The sequence below is a fragment of the Eufriesea mexicana genome, unplaced genomic scaffold (genome assembly GCF_001483705.2).
Source record: "Eufriesea mexicana isolate 0111107269 unplaced genomic scaffold, ASM148370v2 scaffold12005, whole genome shotgun sequence".
NCBI classification, from domain to species: domain Eukaryota; kingdom Metazoa; phylum Arthropoda; class Insecta; order Hymenoptera; family Apidae; genus Eufriesea; species Eufriesea mexicana.
Genome location: NW_016919598.1, coordinates 95,745 through 114,052, shown reverse-complemented (window position 1 = coordinate 114,052; position 18,308 = coordinate 95,745). Strand labels below are relative to the sequence as shown.

At 31.6% G+C, this 18,308-nt stretch overlaps 3 protein-coding genes across 4 annotated transcripts in view; 1 reads left to right on the top strand and 2 right to left on the bottom strand.

Moving 5' to 3' along the window:
- Positions 1-11,224, bottom strand: part of LOC108553668 (uncharacterized) — a 34,549-nt gene extending 23,325 nt beyond the window's left edge. The window contains exons 1-2 of the mRNA XM_017908665.1: positions 10,964-11,224; positions 4,564-4,772 (exon numbers count right to left, since the gene is read on the bottom strand). Coding sequence (XP_017764154.1) covers positions 4,564-4,772; positions 10,964-11,027 — 273 coding nt within the window. The 5' untranslated portion in view covers positions 11,028-11,224. The remainder of the gene's footprint in view (positions 1-4,563; positions 4,773-10,963) is intronic.
- Positions 11,225-11,883: 659 nt separating this feature from the next.
- Vps53 (vacuolar protein sorting 53) lies at positions 11,884-15,640 on the top strand. 2 transcript variants are annotated; one of them, XM_017908655.1, is made up of 13 exons: positions 11,884-12,170; positions 12,344-12,744; positions 12,829-12,949; positions 13,020-13,156; positions 13,234-13,672; positions 13,744-14,090; positions 14,162-14,314; positions 14,393-14,518; positions 14,599-14,677; positions 14,748-14,896; positions 14,976-15,141; positions 15,215-15,361; positions 15,479-15,640. In XM_017908655.1, the coding sequence occupies exons 1-13, from the start codon at positions 12,084-12,086 to the stop codon at positions 15,638-15,640; spliced, it is 2,514 nt and encodes an 837-aa protein (XP_017764144.1). In that variant the 5' UTR covers positions 11,884-12,083. The 2 variants fall into 2 exon arrangements, with proteins under 2 accessions (XP_017764144.1, XP_017764143.1); XM_017908654.1 differs by having other exon boundaries at positions 13,741-14,090.
- A 247-nt stretch (positions 15,641-15,887) lies between these two features.
- RpL7A (ribosomal protein L7A) lies at positions 15,888-17,853 on the bottom strand. Its single transcript, XM_017908653.1, has 6 exons — positions 17,711-17,853; positions 17,233-17,347; positions 16,996-17,145; positions 16,679-16,899; positions 16,320-16,442; positions 15,888-16,128 (listed from the first exon to the last, which is right to left on the bottom strand). The coding sequence occupies exons 1-6, from the start codon at positions 17,723-17,725 to the stop codon at positions 15,946-15,948; spliced, it is 807 nt and encodes a 268-aa protein (XP_017764142.1). The 5' UTR covers positions 17,726-17,853; the 3' UTR covers positions 15,888-15,945.
- Between the last annotated feature and the right edge of the window lie 455 nt (positions 17,854-18,308).

The window sequence follows — 18,308 nt, the reverse complement described above, 5'->3', positions numbered from 1 at the left end:
TATTAACCTATTTAAGTTAAAAAATCATTGGTTTAGGAGATACTTTAATTTCAATGTTATTAGGAAATCGAGACTTTCTGGTCAATATTACGAATTCAACGTGATAACTGTTTACATTATGCAGTATTTTCTGTATTGATGGATATGTATGGTTTTGATAGAGGCATATTCCGGTGGTACTAGTTTCTTTCTAGATGGACGTGCAATGGACATAAGAAGGTCATTAAAATTTTTGTAAATGGAAATATATTATTTTTTATTATATCAGCTGATGCTCCTTAATATTCTTTACGAAAAAGTATTAACCTATTTAAGTTAAAAAATCATTGGTTTAGGAGATACTTTAATTTCAATGTTATTAGGAAATCGAGACTTTCTGGTCAATATTACGAATTCAACGTGATAACTGTTTACATTACGTAGCATTTTCTGTGTTGATATGTATGGTTTTGATGTATGATCACGAAAAAGTATTAACCTATTTCGGTTAAAATATAATTGGGTTAGGAGATACTTTAATTTTGATGTTTTTTAGGAAATGGAGATTTTGTGGTCAATATTATGTAGAAAAGGAATAAGTACGGCCCTGAAAGAAGGTCAAGAATTTTTGGGCTTAGAACGAAAGTGACCACGTGCAAGAGGATCGAATGTAGGGGATGTTTATGACAATCGAATGCAAGTGAAGAGTGAAAGCCTAGGAATGCGTTTGAGTGTTTAGGATACGTGATCCACCGATTGAGAAAAAGAACATGAGTATGAAAGAAGATAGAGTGCAAGATTTAACACTAGATTTACGGAACCCGTCAATTTGACGGAAGGGTTGCTCCAATTATACCATGGTAACAGATTTAATTAACTTATATTAAGACTGCTAATGTAATATATAATTCTTTTTAAATTAAATTAATCGTTAAAAGAAAGACACGTGGCTTACTTTACTTATCAATTTGACAGAGTCCGTAAGTCCGTAAACCTAGTGTTAAATAAGAATGCAAGAATTTAGAATCAGTAATAGAGTTCTCTGAGAGATAGCGAGTGAGAGTCAGCCGAGAGTTATTAGCGTTTAAAATTAGTTTTAGTTTAGAATAAATCATTTTTATATTTACATCACTGCTTATTCTGTTGCCTATCCAACATCCCTACAATTCTGAATAATAATAATTATAATAATTAATATGTGATAACTGTTTACGTTACGCAATATTTTCTGTGCTGGTATATATATATATACGCATCTATCGAACTTTATTAACCACGATGGGCATTCCAATTTTCACCCATCGAACGAACCATTATCGTGACTGATAGACTATCTCAATCGTTAAACATTTCCGTGCATTTCCGTGCATTTCCGCGATAATGAGGATAATAACACACTAGCGCGACACGAATACGCGAGGGCAAACGATGATAAAGAAAACGGGGACAATGCTTCGTGTATTAGGGAAAATAACAACAGTTGAAATAATAGTGATGTAATCTCGCTGTCATAAGACTCGTAAATGACTAGATAAACTGGGCTTAAACGATGACGTCATGGCTTCGTTCCATGACACCGGTATGCATGACAAAACGGGAAAAGGACGTGAAAAAAAGGGGAAAAGGAAATTGTAGAATTATTCCTACGTCCAGCAGTTGGTCTTATAACGACGTGAAATTTAAAATTGGTTCGATTAAATTCCTTGTAAGTAGCTTCGAAGTTGAAATCCGCATAATTGCTTTCAAGAACAGCTATGACGAGAAAAGAAGAACTCGCATAATTTTAAATCGATAGATTACTACCGCGAAATATATGAACATTGTGGAATCTCGGATTGATTCGATTCGAAGTTAAAATCCGTGTAATTGGTTTCAAGAGAATGCGTGAGAAAAAAGGGGATCGAGAGAGGGAAAGCATAGAATTGTGGATTAATCGTTTAGCCTTACGAAATGTGAGATAACTTTCAGGTACTGCAAGACAGTTTCAGTGTTAAAATTCGTTTCAGGAATATGTAGAACGAAAAAGGAAAAATGCAAACGAGAGGAAAAAGAAACTGTAGAATTTTATCGTTGTTCAATGTTACGAAATACATGGGAAAATATATGAACGTTGTAGAATCTCAAATTGATTCGATTAAATCCCCCGTAAGATAGCTGCAGAGCTAAAATCCGTATAATCGGTTTCAAGAGAATGAATGAGGGAAAAAAGAAAGAAATATGAGAGACAAAGAGTTATAAAGTTCTATTTCGATGATTTAGTACTACACAGATATTACACAATTTAACACTGATTCCAGTAAAGCCATCTGCTTTTAGTATTAAAATCTAGTAAATATACTAAAATTATGTAAATAAAATAAAATTCAATTCAAATATATAACAAAATAAAATTTAGTATTAAAAATAGGATTCAAGCTAGTGCGTAACCAAAAAGGAAAAATAAAAAGAGAAAACAAATTTGTAGTATTTTACATTAATTATGTAAATAAAATAAAATTTAATTTAAATATAGAATAAAATAAAATTCAGTATTTAACACTGATTCCAGCAAAGCCATCTGCTGTTAGTATTAAAATCTAGTAAATATACTAAAATTATATAGATAAATTAAAATTCAATTCAAATATATAATAAAATAAAATTTAGTATTAAAAATAGGATTCAAGCTAGTACGTAACCAAAAAGGAAAAATAAAAAGAGAGAACAAATTTGTAGTATTTTACATTAATTAAATTTCAAATTAATGATAATTCGCGTAATTAATTTCAAGAAATAAACAAGAAAGAAAAATAGCGAAATGGAAAAAGAAAATTGTAAAATCCTGTATGAATCGTCTATATAATTTAAATAATTATTAATCTCATATCGATTACACAGAAATATAACCAGATCGAATACGAAAACGATTCAGAAAACGAATGTGAAAAGAGAAGAGAAAAAGGAAATTATAGAATATTACACTGATAATTTAGTATCATAAAATACACAAATTTCGTACAATTTTTAATCGGTTAGGTTAAATCCGTGTAAATCAGATTTAGGTACCGTCGGAGACAAAATTTGTAGAAGCCACATGGAGAACACCGATAAAGAAAAAGAGCAAGAGAAAGAAAATTTGAGGATTTCACGTTGATCAGTTATCGTTGGGAACCACGTAGATATGGTAAAATTTCCAACTGATTCGATTACATCGGTGGAAAGATAGCGTGGGTGTTAAAGTCGGAATAATCGGTTTCAATCGAAGCACGTGTATTTTATTCGCGGGGTATAAAAGTAGAGATGGCAAAAAATGATATAAATGGAGGTAGATTTTCAGGAGTGGAAAAAGGTATGAAAAGTTCCAGCATCACACATTTCAATGGAAGGCAAAAACTTTGCAAACAATACGAAACACGGATATACGGGAAACCGGTATGTAACGCGAACACGCGATCATCTATCAGGGTATCACGGAGTCGTTAAATGCATTAGACCAATGGATTACTTTTTCATGCACAATATTCGTGTATAGGTATCATTAAAAACCGTTTCTCGTTATTAACGTACGCACAGTTGTGCTTATTTAGAACGGTCTATGTAGGACGTTTCACGTGGAACATCGAAAACGTATGCCGGACATAACGCGAAGTGTATTGCAAGAATATGATACTGTATTAAAATATTAAATCCCGTAATTATCAGACGGAAAAGCTTTTTCCTCTATTTTCAGCGAAAGCGTAAACAACTCGGAATAAAATAACGGAGACACGAAATCGATAAGCGAAAAAACACGGAACCGTAAATTCGAAGAAACTTTAAAATTCATTTAAGCACGGACGAAATAAAAAATGATGAACCGTGAAATATTAAAACGCTTCCCGTATAAAAGTGTAATAATAGGTCATAAATTCTCATCCGTATAACGGCGATGCAAAATTTTGAATTATATTATAAAGCGTTGAAACGGTGCATAAAACACGAGTGCGATGATAAACTACGAATCCTGATACAATTAACGATGTTTAAAACAAACAGTCGGGCCATAAAACACAGAAACCACGCGTATGAAATATCGCTTATGGGGATATAAAATATTAACAACGTACGAAAATAATGGAAAATATAGAATATCGATTACATCATTAAAAGTTACGAATTTTTGGGAAAATTTGACCATCTAACGATCTTTAATTGTACATAGGACTATGAGACGATTCAAAATGGCCGCCATGCCTTCTCTCGCGTTACCAATTATCAAAAATGCGCCGGTATTTTTAGCAAAATTGGTATTTCCTTTTACCAAGACAGAGAAATAATTGTATATGTTTGAAGAAATTGCGCGCTATTCACTTTCATAAGCCGCGCGACTTTAATTCTTGCTAATTACCTAGACTGTACTTAGACAGGCATTAGAGGACGTAATTGTTGTGTGAAGTAACGAGGTTCCTAGAGAAAGAAGGAAAAAGGGGAAGAAGTACCGCCGGTATGAAGATCATCGTTTGCTCAGGGTAGCAGATGCTACGAGTATGACTGCGCAATTGCTTAAAGACTGCATAATTGAAAAGCCAAGTCGGGACAGTTGTGCGTTAATTGCACGAGACTTACCTGCATGTTTGCGCCTTCCACCGCGCCTTCGAGGAACGACGGTTTCCTATCCTTTATGTATTGTAGTATCTTCTTGTCATCCTTCATGAACTTGACTTCATGCAAGAAAGCATGTGGGACAGTATGATTGCAATGCATAGTAGCCGTGCTCCCGTATGTTATGTAGTACGGTGCTATCAGTCGCACATGAAGTTGCGAGGAAGTTGCATCTGAAAATTGCCAACGATGATGTTTTATTTAATAGAGAAAACATTTTCGTGGAATAAACGCGAAGAATAGGGAAGCTATGAATTTTCTCGTCGGAGGGAAACGGTGACTCGCGTATTCGTGTAGCTGTAGATTCGAAGAATTATTCAAAATTTGGGATTTTATATAGTATATAGTATATAATATTTGTAGTATTGGCTTGGACAGAAAATAATATTGGTACCGTATGATGAAAAATGGTAATTATTTCGTTTGAAAAATTTACTAATTAGTAGATTGGGCATTTTGATCTATAATAAATATTTATACTAAACAAATATATGATATATATAGTATATTGGTTATTATAGTGTATAATATAGTAATTATGCTGTATAATTGATAATATATAATATTACATAGCAATTCTTCTAATTATATTAATAATTAATAGTGCAAAGTATGTTATATAAATCTATACAGTATATAGGATGTTTCTATATATTATATAAATTATATAATATACATTTTTAATCCTCTCCAGTCAAAGTGAGAGATTCACTTTTATTCAAATTAACGATGAAAAAGAAATTAATAATGGATAAATTTGAAACTCGATGTGCATTTTGGAATTTGAAATTTTATATAGTGTAATATATTATAGTATGTAGTATATAATATTTATAGTATTGGCTTGGACAGAAAATAATATTGGTACCGTATGGTATAAGATAGTAATTATTTCATTTGTAAAATTGAGTAATTAATAGATTGGCCATTATAAACTATAATAAATAATTATACTAAACAAATATATGATACATATATAGTATATAAGTTATTATAGTGTATAATATAGTATTATGCTGTATAATTGGCAATATATAATATTACATAGCAATTCTCCTAATTATATTAATAATTAGTAATATATAGTACGTTATATAAATCTATATAGTATATAGCATATTTTTATACATTACATAAATTATGTAATGTACATTTTTAATCCTTTCCAGTCAAACTGAGACTTTCACATTTATAAAACTTAATGATGAAAAAGGAATTAATAATGATTAAATTTGTAGTTCATCAAAATCGAACAAATAAAATTACGAGTCTTTAAACCATAAGTCAGTCAAGTCTGCCTAAACAGAATTTCGAAATGCTCGATACAAGCTTCGTCGCCCAAAATGCTAGCAAATTTGATGCTTTATAGGTTGCCGAGTTATGTTAACACATTTCCAACAGAAGTACACCAGTATACTTGTTCCAACACTTGGAACACCAAGTTATGGCATCAAAGTTTCGTCTGCTTTTGATGTAAATTCGGTGTCGATGTATCGGTACAAGATTCGACGGCAAAATCGATACTCGATTTTGGCACGAATGTATATCATTTTCTAACTAGCCTGTGCAAAGGTCTAGCGTCAAACCGATGCCAATTTCTAGCCAAATTCCCTACGGGATTCTTCTCGCATCCACCTCGCACGCAATTAACGATCTCTTAAACGGAATCTCGGATTATACATTCGCGAAAAGTGCGAATGTGAAAAACGTGCGAACAAATATGCGAGTCACTGTGGCTTTAGCCACTGCGCGAGCTTCGAAAAGCATTCTTTCCGTCGAAGGGTGTACCACCTTATCACTACCACCCCTAATTTACAGAGTAGTCTAACGAATAAGCAATTTCGTTCGCTTCCCTTCTAATCGGCATAATTTCGCGACGTTCGGTTGCATTGAAAATCCAGCCACAGTTGGAAGCGACCCGATTGTCACTTTTAACATTCGACGTGCATCATCCTACATACGGAGCATTTCAGCGAGTTCGAATAGCTTCGTTATCCTTTATGAAATGATTAAACGCGGCGTCCCGTCATTCGTATAACTTTCATTACACGAACATGTTGTTTTTCCCCGGTTGATTATCGCGAAATGTTCATTCGGACGGCAATATGAACGCGAGAACGTGAAATATCATCGCTTTTTAAGTATTTTTCGCGCAACGATGAAGGGAATGAGGAGGGTGCGGGGGTAGAGTTGAAAAGGGGCGGGAACGAAAGGGTGAAATATTTTTGCGAGATACGAGAGCAGGATTGTCGAGCATTTAGAACGAAATACGGCTGAAAAGGTGATAAAAACGCGATAAACCGTGTGAAGGAATAAAAGAACGTTTAATGGCGGCCGCGTGGCTGGATAATAATTAATTTAACGAATCTGAAACGTCTCATTATGCACGGTCAAAGGTGCATAGAGGACACGGGTATAACTGTAGCACGGAAAATGCGGAATGTAAAGCGCGAAACTTGCCTCGTTACCATTCGACAACAAAACATTCTGCCCTGCCCGTGTGCAACTCCATCGACGACAAAATCGTTAATTAATTTATGCTCGAAATAACAAACCTGGGAAACTCTAGTTGGTCGATGACACGAAACTTTAAACATCGTGCTCGTATATATGTGTATACTATAAAACGAATCTTGTTCCTCGTTTCACGTGGTTATTAAAATCGTAATTGGTAGTTACGTTTCGCGAAATTCGCGATTATGGCGGTAATGAAGGAGTATTTTTCGACGGTTCGAATATGCTTCGTAATATGCGGATTAAAATCAGATAAGAATGTGAAATAAAATGGAAGCCCGAGTCTGTCTCGTGGATCGCGAATTCGTACGTGATCGAGCAGAGCTTTCGGGCTGATTTTATTAAGATATAGAAATAGGAATTCGTGTTACATCGTGTTATAGATAAATCGAAACCATGGCTTGATATACGATTGAACGAAAGAAAGCGAAAATAAAAATAGGAATTTCTATTGTACGATATTATTAATAAAATTATAATTTATGCTCGTGACTGTACAATTGAATAAAGCTTCGAGAGAGTTAAACCCTTCACAAAATAAAATAAATTTTGCGCAAAATAAAAATAAAGAAACACAATTTTTATTCTGTAATATTAAAAATAAAATTATGGAATATGAATACGATTGTATATGGTCGAATAAAGTTTAAGATTTTTGTCCTCTTTAACACTAGATTTACTGAACTCAATTTGAAGGGTTGCTCTAATTATACGATGGTAACAGATTTAGTTAACTTATATTAATACTGTTAATATAATATATAATTGTTCCTAAATTGAACTAATTGTAAAAAAAGGGGGGTTTCCTTTACCTGTCGATTTGACAGGTGTCCTTAGAAATAGGTATACAGATAGTGTTCGTAAACCTAGTGTTAATACGCTCGAAGAGTAAAAAGAAAATAAAAATAAAACTTTTTGTTGTGTAATGTTATAAATAAAATAAAATGGAAGTTAAAAGTAAAGTGGAAATTAAGAATAAAAAGGAATTATTATTGTGGAATGTTATAAGTAAAATGTTACGAAATAAAATGGCAGTAAATGATTGTATTCTTATATAAATATACGATAAAATATAAGGGTTCGAAATATGCACGGAGATATGAACTATTTTATAAAGGAAATAGGAGAATCGGCAATTCTAAATAGCAAGCAGATCAATAATTGATTAAATACGACGTGGAAAACTTCCGATCCTTGAAAGAAGTACAGTCACGTTTAAAAATGGATAATACGCTTTGACGCATTGCCTATTACCACGTAGAGATTTCTGCAAAATTCAGATCTAAAATTACTCGAGTGTCCTCCATGCAGTGCAAACCTCGCCCCTTGTGATTTTAAATTACTTTCATGCATCAAGAACCGGTTAGAAGTGCCCGAAGAAAATGGAAAAGAATTTTCCGCGAATATTAAACGTAATGAAAAACACTATCGAAGCCATAAATAATTCAAAGAATAAAAGTCATGTATATTTATATGAATACATGCAAATTGGTTAAAATTGCCAATTTTCGTTAACAACATCTCCTTCGCTACAAAACAGCAGGAACAATATAAAAATATTTTGCGCAACGTATTCTTCGATAATTAGAGAAATACAAATTATTTGTATTTATAGAAATGCACCGAAACAAGCAATTTTCATAAACGATGTCACTCCGGTTGTTAAATTACAAGGACACATTTGATAAACATTTTTCTTATCGCAGTCTTCGATAATTCGAACAGTAAAATTATTTGTATTTTTAGAAAAATATCCACGTCCGCATAATTAGTAATTTTCCTCAATGACGACACTTCGACTATTAAACTACAAGGACACGTTTGATAAAAATGTTTCTTATCGAACTATTCGATGATCCGACAAATAACAATTATTTATATTTATACAAAAGGATATTAAACGTCAAGGACTTAACCAAAATATTTTTCCTAATGAACTTTCCGATAATATAAAAAAATAAAAATTATTAATATTAATATAAATACACGAAAATCCGTAAAGGTTATCAATTTTGCTTAACAACACCTCATTGTCTATAAATTTCGAAAAACACGTCGGAAAAGAAATTGTACGTAGCCATATAATTATCCTCGAAATCGAGCATCAAATTTCCGTTGGTAGTTAACGAAACGACCTGTACAATCAAATTTACATGTTATCGCGTTAACGTACGAGCCGTCGATTCGCCGTTAATGTGTCGAGCAACAATTACCCCGAGCTACATCATCGGGCAACAATTAATAACCGGATGATCGATACAATTTAGCGTGCCGGAAGGGAAGTGTCTATTAATTCGAGCGTTCCTCCGCGAAATCTAGGTCGTCGTAGGACTAGATTCACGTATTCGTGTCAACTTTCGTCGCGTTAATTCGATTAACGGTCGTTTAGGCCGCTGCGATCGTGATCATGGCGTCGATTTCGTGCACGGGTCTCGTCAATGGCCGCGGGAGGTGCCGCGCGAAAGCGAGACATCGTCAAAAATACGAAGGGGCTAATGAAACCGTACGGAAGAATGGAGAGGTTTTGGTCTGCTATAACTACTTGTGGCAGTACCCTGTTGCTGGGAGGTGTTACTGTATCGATCACTGAGAGCGCGTGTTACTAACACGCGCACAGGGTATTTCGAGGCTTTTAAGACGTTTCGGAAGCAGCATATTCGGCGACAACGAATAATCGTCGAAAATGGGATCGTTTGACGTGTGTACGAACCGTCGACAGCGCTTACGCTTGAGATTTAAATCGGTTTTTCACTCGCGTCGGAACGTTTTCCGAATAACGTTCACCACTCGAGAGCCTTTCGAAACGCCTCTGTGTACGTGAAACGAAAGGGAAGAAAAAGCGAGCAAATGGCAGAGACGAAAACGCGTTTCGCGGCTACACTCGCTATGTTTTCGAAATTCAATTTTCCGCGATTATTCTCGAGAAATATTGCGAGGCGGAAGGGAACGATAATGAATTTCGGTAATCTTTTTTCATTACGTTATAATACCGTGATTGCAATAATTGTCTGGAAGGAAAAAATTGTAAATGTATTTATACGGATATTAAAGAGGAATAAAAAATTTGAAATGTGTCGCAGCCATTGTGTTGCGGGATGGAATGATTGAATGGCATTGAACATATGTTCTAACTATTTCTAGTTCATTGTTAAATCCTTTAAATGTGTTGTATGCTTCTATAATCGAGAGAATAGGCAAATGTCAAATTTCATTTATAACACACCGCAATGAGATTTAAGTTACACCGCGTGTGTGTCATAAATGGAAATTTTTAAATAACGTGACAATTTGGAAAAACGAAAAAAATATGTCTGACATATGCAACGAGAAGTTTAAAAAAACCGCGAAAAATGTAAACACGATCATACACTTCGTAATCCATTCGAATCTTCTACTTAATGATAATTTATTAATTAACAACAGGCTTTTTTAGCAAAATTTATTAAATGCGATTGCTAAACTTACTCCTGATTATCTTTTCACTTATTCTGGCAATACATTCGTATTGTGTAAAATAAATTCAAAATATATTTTACATAAATGACACCACATATATTAATATATACTTCACTAAATCATTTGTGTTTTCGCATACTGTCAGTGAAACACTAGTCGTTAGAAAAGCCTTCATTCGAATTCTGATACATGTAACATATCGTTCAAAATGTCTTTGAAACAGAAACGCTCCGGTAAATCTGTAAAGATCGGACACGATTTCAACGATTGAATCTCTTTTAGATTCGAAATTTTATGACACTTAAAATTTCGATGAAAAAACAATTGATAATTTTCACTATCCGAGAACAAAATGAACTGACCGGGTGGGTGTTTACGATTGCGTACGACTTACATGAAAATAATTGTAAAATATATACGAATACGAATTTTCCCCAGTATGTTGATTGGCGCGGCATTGTCGTATGAATTTTCTCGCGTTGTCTCTACGCAAAATGTACTGTCTCTACGTTACTTAATACGAAAAAAACGTGCGTCTATTTTGTACAGTGGTGTGCCTTTAAACTACACAACTTCGAGCCGAGTCGGCGCTACAACTGACCAAGCTTTTCGATCGTTCGACCAACTCCCATAGAATATAAAACATAGAGCGGAGACTCGCTGTCTTTTCGCTTATCGAGCGATCTTCGGAGTCGGATTTGCTAATGGGTCAAGCATGAAATAAATGATGCGAGACGCAAACCAAAATGAATATCTTGTTGATATCTTTATGATAAGGTGGAGCGGCGAATTTTAACTAACTCATTTGCTATAATGGAAACTTGAACTGTGTTCGAAAAAACAACTTTAATACTTTGAATAATATTATTAAATAATTCATACACTTTTATTGTTGAATTTCTTGCAGCATTTTATATTTATCGAGTAAAAAATACAATGTAAAAAAAAATTAGACGCAATATTCATAATGCTAATGTTTTATTATTTTATTTATAAAATTAATATTTTATATTATGAAACTTTTCAAATGTTGCGCACGAAATAAGTCTCGAGAAATTAATAAAAATATTACAAAAATTATCTGTATTAAGAAAAATAATTTATCTATTTTTTTTTTATTTGTATACTTGTCGAGGATTTGTTTAAGTATCAAAGAGAAAAATATCGTTTATACCTTTGACTAATTTATCGCTATAAATCAGGATAAATTAAGGGAAAGTGCTGTTCATGTTATGACATTTATCTGTAATTAAGTTAATATTTATTTATATATGTATGTATATGCAAAGTCTATCACATGACGTGTTAAGATTATCTCATGACGAGAATAATTAATTATTACGTTCTTCGATCTAAATAAGTAACAGGTAAAATGTAGGAAGTCATTGCTTCACACATTGTAGCTGTGAAGTGTCCATGTAAACATTTTATACCTTCTTGTCATATGCTTACGTAAATACATTTAAAATGAAATACGTATGAATTATATAGTTACATTTAAAACATAACTGGGTATGGAAGGGCACGAGGAAGACGATTTAGAAGATTTGCGTTCAACTATTTACACATTTCCACCGAATGTACAGAATGTAATCGAACAGGTTAGATTGACAATCAACTGTCAAAAATGTATACACTTGTCACTTATCTCTAACGTAGTTAAAAATAGTTAGTGTCTTCTTATCTTGTTAGTATACTTATCTTGTTATAGCTTACCCTTTTTGTTCTAGTATTTTGTTCTGGTATTAATTTTATTAAATTTTTTAAATCTTAGGTTTTACCTAGCACAGATCCATTGGACCAACCAAACTTTAATGTAGTGGATTATATAAATTCACTGTTTCCAACAGAACAGTCTCTATCAAATATAGATGATGTAGTAAACAATATGGAATTAAAGATACGTACAATTGACAAGGAAATTCGTTCGGTGGTACGTGGACAAACAAATGTAGGTCAAGATGGAAGAGCAGCATTGGAAGATGCACAGAAAGTAATAAAACAATTATTTGTGCATATAAAAGATATTAAAGATAAAGCAGAGCAGTCTGAAGAAGTTGTTAAAGAAATAACAAGAGATATTAAACAATTGGATTTTGCTAAGAGAAATCTCACTGCCTCAATAACAGCTTTAAATCACTTGCATATGCTTGTGGAAGGTGTAGATAATTTAAAGTAATGCTTATTTTTATTAGTAAAAATACATTTAATATAGTTTTGCAACCACTATTTTACAATATAACTTCAATTTTATTTTAGGGTATTAACACAAAGGAAACAATATGGTGAAATTGTTTTACCATTGCAAGCAGTGATGGAAGTAATGCAACATTTTAATAGTTATATGGATATACCTCAAGTAAAGCAATTGTCTGATGAAGTATGTAATATTTAATACTTTATGCTATTAAAAGTACATATGTTATTTTTAGTAATATTTTGGTTTAAAGGTACGACAGATACATGTTGAATTGGCTCAACAAATTACAGCAGACTTTAAACAAGCATTTTCTGGTCAAAATCCTAAATACTTTAATCAACTTACAGAAGGTTGTTTAGTGCTATCTGTGTTAGATCCAAAAGTCAAGTAAATATATTTATTAAAAGGTTAATTATTTACAAAGTTTTAATACAAATGTAATGATTTATATTTCTCCTCATAAGGAAAGATTTACTCTCTTGGTTTGTAAGTATACAGTTACAAGAATATGCACATTTGTTTGATGAAAATCAAGATTTTGCATGGTTGGATAAAATAGATCGACGTTATGCGTGGATAAAAAAACATTTACTTGATTTTGAATCAAAATTTGGTACAATTTTTCCACAAGATTGGGAGATCTCTGAACGAATTGCTGTGCAATTTTGTCATGTTACAAGGGAAGACCTGACAAAGTTAATGCATAAAAGACGTTCCGAAATAGATGTAAAACTATTACTTTATGCAATTCAAAGGACTAGTAATTTTGAATCGTTATTAGCAAAAAGATTTAGTGGTATGACTTTAGAAAATTTGGACACAACAAATAAAAAGAGTGCTACTCCCATTGCAGATACAACTGATAATAAAGTTCCAGGCAATCCATTTGAACAAAATGAACAGGTATCATGTTTATGTTAATATACTGTAAAAATATTGAAGATTTTATATTAAACTACTGTATTACAAAGCAGGTACAGAATGAAAAGCCAAAACCATCACCATTTTCAAATCTTATAGGCAGATGTTTTGAACCATATTTAAATATTTATATAGAAAGTTTAGATCGCAATTTGGCAGATCTAATGGATAAATTTGTATCAGATTCTAAAACACAACCACCTGGTGCTAAAGATTTTGATGGTATTGAGGGTCCTAGTAGTGTATTATCTTCTTGTGCAGATCTTTTTGTATTTTATAAAAAGTGTATGTTACAATGCACACAACTTAGTACAGGTTCAATTATGTTAAGTTTATCTGAAACTTTTCAAAAATATTTGCGAGAATATGCTCTGAAAATATTACAAAATAATTTACCTAAGTAAGTAACAAACACGGTTTTTTTGTAAAGCAACTAAATTTATGATTCTTTGTAATTAAAATTTATTACAGAATCGGAGGTGGTGCAGGAATCGCTACAAGTATGAGCAGTATCCGTGACTTTCGAGATCTTTCAACATCGGGTTTTATACAAAATTTTCAAAGTTTTTTGAAAGAAGGTGAAAATACTAGATTTAGCAAAGAAGAACAATCACGAATATGCTGGTAAAGGTTTGCTAATTAAAAAAATTTTAATTAATATAATATTAAGAAGTAAATAAATTAAACGAAATTATATTTTAGTATATTAACGACAGCTGAATATTGCTTAGAAACAACACAACAATTGGAAGAAAAACTACGAGAAAAGACAGATAAATGTTATGCTGAAAAAATTAATCTGTCACAGGAACAAGATATTTTTCATAAGTATAAAATATATCATTTTTTATAGAAATGCGATATTTAATTAGTTTTTTAATAATAATATTTATGATACTCCTTTTTAGTGTTATATCGAATTGTATACAATTACTTGTTCAAGACTTAGAATCTGCTTGTGAATCTGCATTAACTGCAATGACAAAGGTATTAAATTTTTTTTTTTAATATTTATAGTAGCTTTGTACACCTTTACTGAACTATAAATTATTTTTAGGTTCAATGGAGTGCCATAGAGGTTGTTGGTGATCAAAGTAATTATGTTAATACTATTGTGGCACATCTTCGACAAACGATACCTACTATCAGAGATAGGTTGTCCTCATGCAGGAAATACTTTACTCAATTATGTGTAAAGTTTGCAAGGTAATCAATGAAGCAAAAAAGTCAATTTATTCGTTTAAACATCATCAAGAAAACTAATGAAAACTTTGCTTATTTGTAGTTCTTTCATTGTAAAATTAGTACAGCAATTGTATAAGTGCAAACCTCTAAATACTGTAGGTGCAGAGCAATTATTGCTGGATGTACACATGTTAAAAACTGCTCTCTTAGATCTCCCATCGACAGGATATCAAGTTCAAAGAAAGGCACCAGCTACATATACTAAAGTAATTTCTTTTTTATAGACTTATGCATTAAGTCATGTTTTATATATATATATATATATTCTATTTAAAACAGGTAGTAGTCAAAGGTATGGCAAGTGCTGAAATGATTCTCAAAATTGTGATGTCCCCAATAGAATCTCCAAAAGATTTTGTAAAACAATGTAGAATACGTTTACCAGATTTACAAGCACCAGAATTTCAAAAAATTTTAGATATGAAGGTGATTTAATTTTTCTATAAATATTTAGATTAGTTATCATTCGATTACAATTGTAACAATTTAAATAATTATATAAATTTATACTAGTTTAAACATGAGAATTCTAATAATTTGTAGGGTTTAAAGAAAACGGAACAAGTTGTACTACTAGAACAATTTAAGCAACCTGAAAATACAGATGTTTCACATGACACTAGGAATCACACAATTCAAGATAGCCCAGAACACGAAGCTGGGCGAATAAAACGATTGGAAAAGTTAATTAAAAAAAGAATATAAATGTGTTTCATAAACTTACATTGTAATGTACATATATATAATTGTAACTATATAGATATTAAATATTAAAATTGAATGATTCTTTTATGTTGTTGCAATCAAATAAAAATTGTTTTTGTATAATGAAATATTAATGTTTTAATTTTTTAAAATTATTTTGAAATAATTTCAATCTTAAATTTTTTTAAATTTTTCTTTTCTTTTCTCACTTGATTAAAGATTATGTGTTATAAAGAACAATAGAAACTTTGATTTTGAATTTTATTGTTGCACATAGTAAATAATATTCAGTAAACAGATAGATCTTAACCCTGTTTTTGCGCAAGTTCTTTTGCTTTAGCCTTCTCTAACTTAGCTATCCTAGCAGCAGATTTACTACCTAGGAGACCACCACCCCAGTGACGTCTGATTTCATCGTATCTATCATTGAAGTTCGTCTTAATAGCTTCAACAAGTTTCGAGAAGTTAGCTCTATCGCCGGAATCCACCTGAAATAAATACAGTGTGTTACTAAATGTAAATTAAAGTTATGATACATAATATTAATAAAATTATATCAGTAACATTATATTTAGTTATATCATCGATAATCAATGGATTGGCTCTTTTTGAATTCATCATGCTATAAATTGTTAATTAAATTTTACATTACAATAGTTATTTCAATAAAAATCCATACCTGAACTAAAGCTACTGCAGTGCAAGTTTTACGCCTGACAAGACGTCCCAACCGCGATTTACCTTTCACAATACAATAAGGTACACCCATCTTACGACAAAGAGCTGGTAGAAATAGAACAACCTGTAATATAAAATAATATATTGATACACAAGAAAAACATAATACTTTCTATCTTATATGACAAAATTGTTTCACTCAGGGTCATGTTTCATCCTTTGAAGAAATCTTATTATATTAAATTTAATCTCAGGTGAAGAAATTCAAGCATCATTGTGATAAAATAATTAAATGGTGTGTTTTAGTAAGTTTTCTGAGAAAGAAAGAAAGAAAGAAAGAAAGAAAGAAAGAAAGTATACCTCAATTGGGTCTACATCATGGGCAATCACCACAAGTTGAGCTTTCTTTTGTTCAACAAGTGTAGTTACTGTATTTGTTCCACTACGTAATACATTAGGTTTCTTTGTTGGTGTATCTTCTTTTTTTGTAACTTTTTGCTCAGCTCTAGCTTTTAACCTCAATTTTTTCATAACAGCTGACTCAGGTCTGTATTTTTCCAACATTTTGAATAATTGTGTTGCTGTAACAAAAGGTTAATAGATTCCTGTGTACAAAATTATTAAATTTTCTTTATTTTTGTATTTATTTGCATTAAACTAATACGAAATAAACATACCAGTTTGTTTATCTAATGTTTGTGTGAATTGATTGATCGGTGGTGGTACTTTTAATCTTTTTTGCAATACAGCCCTTTGTCGCTGAATACGAATGTACTTGGGCCATTTCACAAAACGACTAAGGTCACGGGCAGGTTGAATATCCTGACCTAAATATTAAATTATTTATTATTAACAACATGAACTAATATCAAATACAAACTGACTAGTATATCTAAAATATTTTCATTACTTACCAATACCAAAATTGCGGGTGCGTTTCTCAAATAGAGGATTGGTTTGCTTTTTGGGCTCGACTTTTTTCACTGCTAATGGCGCAGCTGCTACCTTCTTTCCTACCTTCTTCTTTGGCTAAATTTTTATAAATATATATATATATATATATTAATATCGTTTATTTTGCAAATGTGACTTTACATATATTATTTCTGAACAAAACAATGTAGAAGTTTGAAACGCTGTAGGTAACTTTATTAAACTAAAATATTAAACTTTAACACATAAGAAATATTACTATACCTTTACATTAATAAATAATATTGTTTGTGATAAATTATAAAACAGATAAGCATTCAAATACGAGAATTGAATATAAACAAGAGAAACATATTTATATTATGTCCAAAACATGCCGAATTCTAACCACCACGATTCTCAATAATAAGCCATTACTGTAAAATATATTGGTTTTATTTGGAAATTTAGAAGATTTACCTTCTTTTGAACCATTTTTTTAACACGAAATCTGACGGATTTTTTATATCCTAACAGATATAAAAGTTAATACTTCGTTTTACTCAACACGAAGTACGACCGCCAAGAACGTAAAGGAAAATTCATGCACCAGCGCCACCATCAGCATCAACAGCGCCACTTGACAAGTAACATTTCGATGTAATTATTTCTAGAGAAGAAACACGACTATTATTTTTATTCCATCGTATCTTATCGCAATATTTTTACATAGTGATTTCATATATTTTATTAAAATAGGACAATGAATTAGATCAATTCATAATTTTATATTTTAAGTTAACATTTTACATACAAAAGTATAATTAAAGAAGTAAAAAATTTTCTTATATAAAAATAATTTTGTTATTACAAATATATAACGAACGAGTACAAATAGGTTTATGAATATTTAATGACGATAATTAACATCGAATTGGAATACATGATTAAAGTACATCATATAGAAGACGGGTAATAATGAATCATTTAAAGGTTATAAAATTGTTATAATCCCGGAACTGTATTATTAACTTATTATTTCTCACAATTTTGTATTTTTTATTCAAATAGTTTTTTA